Source organism: Vombatus ursinus, unplaced genomic scaffold, assembly GCF_900497805.2.
Source record: "Vombatus ursinus unplaced genomic scaffold, bare-nosed wombat genome assembly UNPS02001921.1, whole genome shotgun sequence".
Lineage (NCBI taxonomy): Eukaryota > Metazoa > Chordata > Mammalia > Diprotodontia > Vombatidae > Vombatus > Vombatus ursinus.
Window position 1 is genome coordinate 1 of NW_020941699.1, and position 6155 is coordinate 6155.

General features: G+C 35.1%; 1 protein-coding gene across 1 annotated transcript in view; it reads left to right on the forward strand.

Moving 5' to 3' along the window:
- Window positions 1-575: 575 nt before the first annotated feature.
- Window positions 576-6155, forward strand: part of LOC114048263 (C-1-tetrahydrofolate synthase, cytoplasmic-like) — a gene marked incomplete at both ends in the record, with an annotated part of 21780 nt that continues 16200 nt past the window's right edge. The window contains 4 exon segments of the mRNA XM_027869160.1: window positions 576-605; window positions 1260-1311; window positions 2999-3135; window positions 3272-3372. Of these exon segments, the coding sequence (XP_027724961.1) occupies window positions 576-605; window positions 1260-1311; window positions 2999-3135; window positions 3272-3372 (320 nt within the window).

Genomic DNA, 6155 nt, shown 5'->3' on the forward strand with positions numbered 1-6155 from the left:
AAAAAAAACTAAAGCAGATGAACTCAGATAAGTTGCAGTGCAAATCTTTGCATTTACATTATTGAAATCATTGTATATATTATTTCCCTGGTTTTGCTTACTTCATAAGTCTTCCTGTGTAAAATCGATTTTATATTACAAAATACTAAAGAAATTGTTTCACTCTCTGCAAATGTTTATTGCCAACAAGAGCTGCACAGTTCTTTGTCTTAGGAACAAGTTTGAGTTTAATAGATCTTTTAAGACTGCTCTAGAAGCAGTGCAAGCAATCCTTCTAGTTTCCTCAGCCCTGAAGGAAGGAGGGAATGTTAGATCCCTGGTTTTTTTGTTCTTGTTATCTTTGTTTACTCAGATTTTAGATGATAGCACAGGACTATAAGCTATATCTAATTAATGATTTCCAAAGGTTATGTATTTCTATGTTAAAGTCTCCTAGATACATTAGGTACATTCCTCAAAGTTAGCTGTAATAAGGTTCGTTTCAATTAAAAAAAAAAGCTACTTTATCTAATTAAAATTTAATGGCTTTCCTATGTATTATACCTCATTAAGTATTTTGTGTTTGCTTGTTCTAGGTTGGAGATAGAGCTGATTCAAATCTTTATGTAAGTATGAAGCTAAAAGCTGCTGAGGAGGTAAAATCTACTCTGGTACTGCTAGCTAGCACAGTAATCCCATCAACACTTCTCTCCCTTCTCCGCCAATTAAAATTATCATGCCTTTATCCTAATTAGACTTGTATTGCAAATTATAAATACGTGGCTTCTAACTAGAGCCTCTGTCTTTTATCTACTTGCTTTTCTTCTTAAACAGAAAGCTAGCATGGAAAAATTAAAGGAACACAATAAATCTGAAATATTGTGGGGAAATAAATGGGTAATTGTATGGCAGCGGTTCTCAAACTTTTTGGTCGCATGATCTTTTTACCCTCTTAAAAATTATTGAGGACCCCACCTGAAGAGCTTATAGACTATATCCTATCATTGTTGACCATATTAGGAGTTAAAAGTGTTAGTATTATTATGAAAATAGTTTTAACTTTGTGGACTGCTTGAAAGTGCCGGGTACTCCCAAGGATCGGTCTGTCACTTTCAGAATCACTGGAATGCTACAAATTCCTTTAGAACATAGGAATTTAATGCAAACAATACCTTTTAACCTGTATCTAGTCATAATTACCCAAGAAATACCTCTCTCAGTCCTCCCACTTTTCTAGCTAATTAGATCATTAAACATGTTTTACATTTTCATTCTTACAGATTGGAATCAGAGCCACACATTAAATTACCAAGAAACTCAACTGAGGCAGAGGTAAGCTGTTGGGTTCATGTGGAACAAACCTTCTTATGGTTCCATATCATGGTTATGATTTGTGACATTTTCAGGGCTAAGGGGTTTGTGTGTGATAGGTACATACCTTGCCCCATATTCAAGGCTGCTTACTTCAAGGGAAGAGACCCAGAATAAATGGTGTAATCCTGTGATGCAGGTGATTCAACACACATCTATTAAGTGTGTGCTGTGTTTAGAGCATTGTGCTAGTAACTAAGGGAAATACAAAGAATAAATACCTGACCCCTGTCCTCATAGAGCATACAGTCATCACATAAAATAACTCAAATACATAAGAAGAGGTACAGATAACCTAGTTCTACATAAGAGGTTCTACATATGAAATTACATAAAAAGTTTAATATCTATATTGAATCCATTGTTTCTTATAAATCTCCTTTCCTTTACTCTCAAGGGGTAAATTCTATAATCAGACCTTCATATGTGGAGTATGGAATGTCTTCCTAATTGCTGTCCCAGCTTCTATTCTTTTTCCCCTCTCTCATTCATCCCCAGCACAAGTGCCAAAATTACCTTCCTCAAACACAGGTCACTTCCCTACTCAACAAACCTGTTTTGTCTCTAAAATAAAATACAAACTTCTGTTTGGAATTTAAAGCACTTAGCTGACTTTTCCAGGCTGGTTTGATATTCCTGCCTTCATCTCGTCTCCATTCTAGCCAGACTGGCCTGCTGTCCTATTCCTCATCCATGACATTCCGTCCCATCTCCGTACCTTTGCACAGGCTGACCCTCAGGCCTTGAATCCATTTCCTCCTCTCCTCACCTCTACCTTTTGAATCCCTAATTCCCTTTAAAGCTCAGCCCAAATGCCGTTCCCTAGATGAGGCCTTTTCTGATCATCCTGGCTGCTAATAACCCCCCTCCCAAAAAAATTTACCTTGTGTCTGTTTTATGTATTTATATGTATATTTGTTGTCTCCTTCTATAGAAAGAAAACTCTCAGGGCAGAAACGATGTCATTTTTGCCTTTACAAACTTTCTTTTAGTAGATTTTTTGATTGTTGGTAGTAGGTACTTAATAAATGCTTATTCAACTGACTTGTGAACAAAAGCATTCCATTAATAAGAAATAAAAATAAGCTCATAACAGGGCCCTAAATGGCTGAGTAAGAAGGAAGGCCGAGAAGCAGAGCAACGTACTGATCAGAGAACCAACCTCAGTGTCAGGAAGACCTGGGTTCAAGTGTTATCTCTGATGCATTAACTGTGTGCCCTTGGACAAGTTACTTAACTTCTCAGTGTCCCAGACATCTCTCTAGAACTATAAAGTGCAGAAGTTGCATTCTTCTATCTAACTATCTGCATTGGTAGGAGCTTCTTCACTGAGAATGCCTTACAACAATGAAATCACAGATCTAGACCATTTATCCCCAGCGGTTCCCATGCCACCTCTCCCACCCACTGCCTGCAAACCTTTCTTTAACTACTACCTCAACATACCTCTCTAGTATCTAGAGGTATTATTGGGAGGTGTTTTGGTCTAACAGGAAAGTTATATGCAGGACCTATATGATAGTGGGTTTTTTCTTTGAACTCTCTGAACTAAAACTCTTAGAGGGGAAATGAGGTTGGATATGTTTTGCCTTACAATAGTCTCCATTCCTACCCTCTACCTTCTTTAACTTGTAAAATTTGTTTTTAGGTTTTAAAGTGCATCACATCTTTGAATGAAGACCCTACTGTACATGGACTCCTGGTCCAGTTACCTTTGGATGCCGAAAAGACCATTAGCACTGAGCTGGTGACAAATACCATCGCTCTTGAAAAGGATGTGGATGGGTGTGTTTGACTTTTTGAGTCACTTCATTTAAAGCTGTTGTATCTTTAAAACATGTATTGGTAACTCAGGGAAGCTCCATACCAATGTTTAAATTGCCTTGTTCTCACTCATTCTGCCTTTAATTTAATGTTTCAGTTTGACTAGCGTCAGTGCTGGGAAGCTTGCTAGAGGTGACTTAGAGGATTGTTTCATTCCCTGTACACCTAAAGGATGCTTGGAACTTATCAAAAAGACAGGTAAGGCTAGTTTTTCAGAGCCTCCCCTTTTTTTATCGTCTTTTATTAATGTTTATACTTTCTATTCATTGATTCCACGTAAGACAGCATGCATTAATTTAAGGACCTTTTCTGTACTGGGTACTGCTGGAGAGCTTACAAAGTTTATATAAAAAACATGCTTCCTCAAGCTTGTATGTATCATAACCATTGGAAATCTGTTTGTTTATGACAAATTAAAATTCTTTGTTTTAATCTTTTAGAGTAATGGATTTTTTTATTTAGTTATCTGTAATTTTTTTTATTGGCTTTACATTCATTCATCAGTTAGTCACCAAGCATTTATTAAGTACTTATTACATGTCAGACACTGTGCTAAGGGTTGGGTAATACAGAGAAAGGCAAGAAATTGTTCCTGGCCTTATGAAACTTACATTCTAAAGGGAGAGTCAACATGTAAATAGCTAGATACATATAGATACATATACAGAACAAATGGAAGGTAATTTTTTTAAATAATATTTTATTTTTTTCCCAGTTTACATGTAAAAACAATTTTTAGCATTCATTTTTTGAGTGCCATATCCTCTTCCTTCATCTCTTCCCCCACCCCAGACAGTAAGCAGTTGATATAGGTTATACATATGTAATCATACAAAACATATTTCCATATTTATCACAACTTTTAATATTTAGGTTGCATATCCATTTTGAGCTCTTTGTATATGGCTTAAGATATTAATTTCTAATTTAGTTGATTCTAATTTCTCTTATCGTACTTTGCAATTTTCCCATTAATTCTTGTTAAATAGAGAGTTCTTGCCCATGCAATGTATAATTTCAGGTTTATCAAGCACTGTGGGTTATTGAGTTTGATGTTTCTGAGACAAAATAGTGTACTATATAGCGAGCTAGACTTGGAGTCAGGAAAACTCATTTCAGATCTTGCCTCCATCACTTACTAACTCTCAGCCTCACTTTTCTCAGCTGTAACTTGTGGATAATAATAGCACCTACCTCTTAGGATTGTTGTGAGGATCAGATCAGATACTATATGTGAAGCACTTTGCAAACCTTAAAGCACTATAGATATATAATGCTTGTATTTATAAGCTACTGTTCTTATCTAATCTATTCCACTGATCTGTTTGGTTTTTTTTTAAGTATCAAATAGTTTCTTTATGATTACTGCTTATTGTAATTAATTTGTCTAGTTTCATAAAGAAGTACATTGGAAACAGAAGTAATTTTGTTTCCTCTTTACCTATGTTTATACCTTTAATATTTTTCTCTGATCTTTTTGTGAGTGCTAGCATTTCTAAAACTATGAAATGAAAGGAATCAGAAAGGGAGTATCCTTGACTTACTCTTGCATTTATGGGGAAAGCTTCAGGTATTTCTCCATTGCAAATACTTTGGTTTTAGCTATGTGCTTTTGTGGTATTCAGAAAACTGCCCTTCGTATATATTTTTAAAACTTATTGCTGAAAATGCTTTAGCCTTGCATACACTTTCCTATAAATCAAATGTTATATGTATAAGAAGTTATTTACTATTTAAAGAAGTTGGTGCAGTCATATCTTATATGGCAAGTTTTATTTGACCAGCTTTTTTTCCCCAAGTGTAAGTGGTGCTTGGTTGTAACTGGCAACAAAAACTCAAGTCTTATTGCCATTTATCTTTTAGGACATTAATTTTTTCTTCCTTACCTGTAGTTTCATTGATGTAGAGAAATTCTGGTGAGGAAACTCCCTGCTCCTGATGCAACATTTCTGCAGCTCAATAGTCTTGGTTTCCAGGGTCACAGAGAGATTAAGTGATTTATCCAGAATCAGACAGCTAGTATGTATTTGAGGTTGGATTTGAACCCAGATTTTCCTTACTCCAAAGTTAGTTTTCAGTCTGCTAAGCTGACTCTAATACTTAAATTTCCTGTCTAAAATTAATTTACTGTTAATTAGAGAAGCATAACATAAATTGCACATGAAATAGGTCAGCTGTTAGTTACCTAATGTATTGATTGAGTAATGCAGGTCACTTACACCTGAATCATGCTTTGAAACCCCTTTTCTAAATATTACAGTGTGTGAGAATGTCTTTTATGTTTCTATTTCAAAATATCTCCTCTGGTTTGGCCTATCAGAAATTCTTGGAGATACTCTTATTTCATGGATGGTCCATTTTTCCCCCAAAGGATTATACTTTGTTTAGCCAAATATTTTATTCTTGATTGTAAGCCTTTGTCTTTTATATTTTGGAATATCATTCCAAACTCATTTCTTCTGCAAAGTGGCAGGTGCCAAATCTTGTATGATCTTGACTTTGGCTCCTTGGTATTTGAACTCTATCTTTTGGCCATTTGGTGATTTTTTGGTGATTGGTAGATTCTTTCTCTTTCCACTTTGCTTTCTGGTTTTAAGAATTCTGGGCAGTTTTCATTTATAATTTCTTGATATACGGTAGCAAGACTTTTTTGTTGGAGAGATAGTGTCATGATTTTTCAGAAAGTTTGATAATTTTAGATTAGCTTTCTTTGACCTATTTGCCCAGTCAATTGTTATGATATTCAATTTTTTTTCTTTTTTTTTACTTTGGTTTTTTTTCCACTCATTTTGTGGTTTTGTTTTAATTTTTCTTGTTTCATTGAGTCATTTTCTGTTTGATGTTTTCTAATTTTCATGGTATTTAGTTCTTAGAAAAGGTTTTCCATCATGTCTTCTAAGGGGTTGATGCCTTATTTGTTGTAAGGTTGCTCACTTCCTTGGGTTTAACACCCCACCTTGTGTCTCTGTCCAAGGTATTTC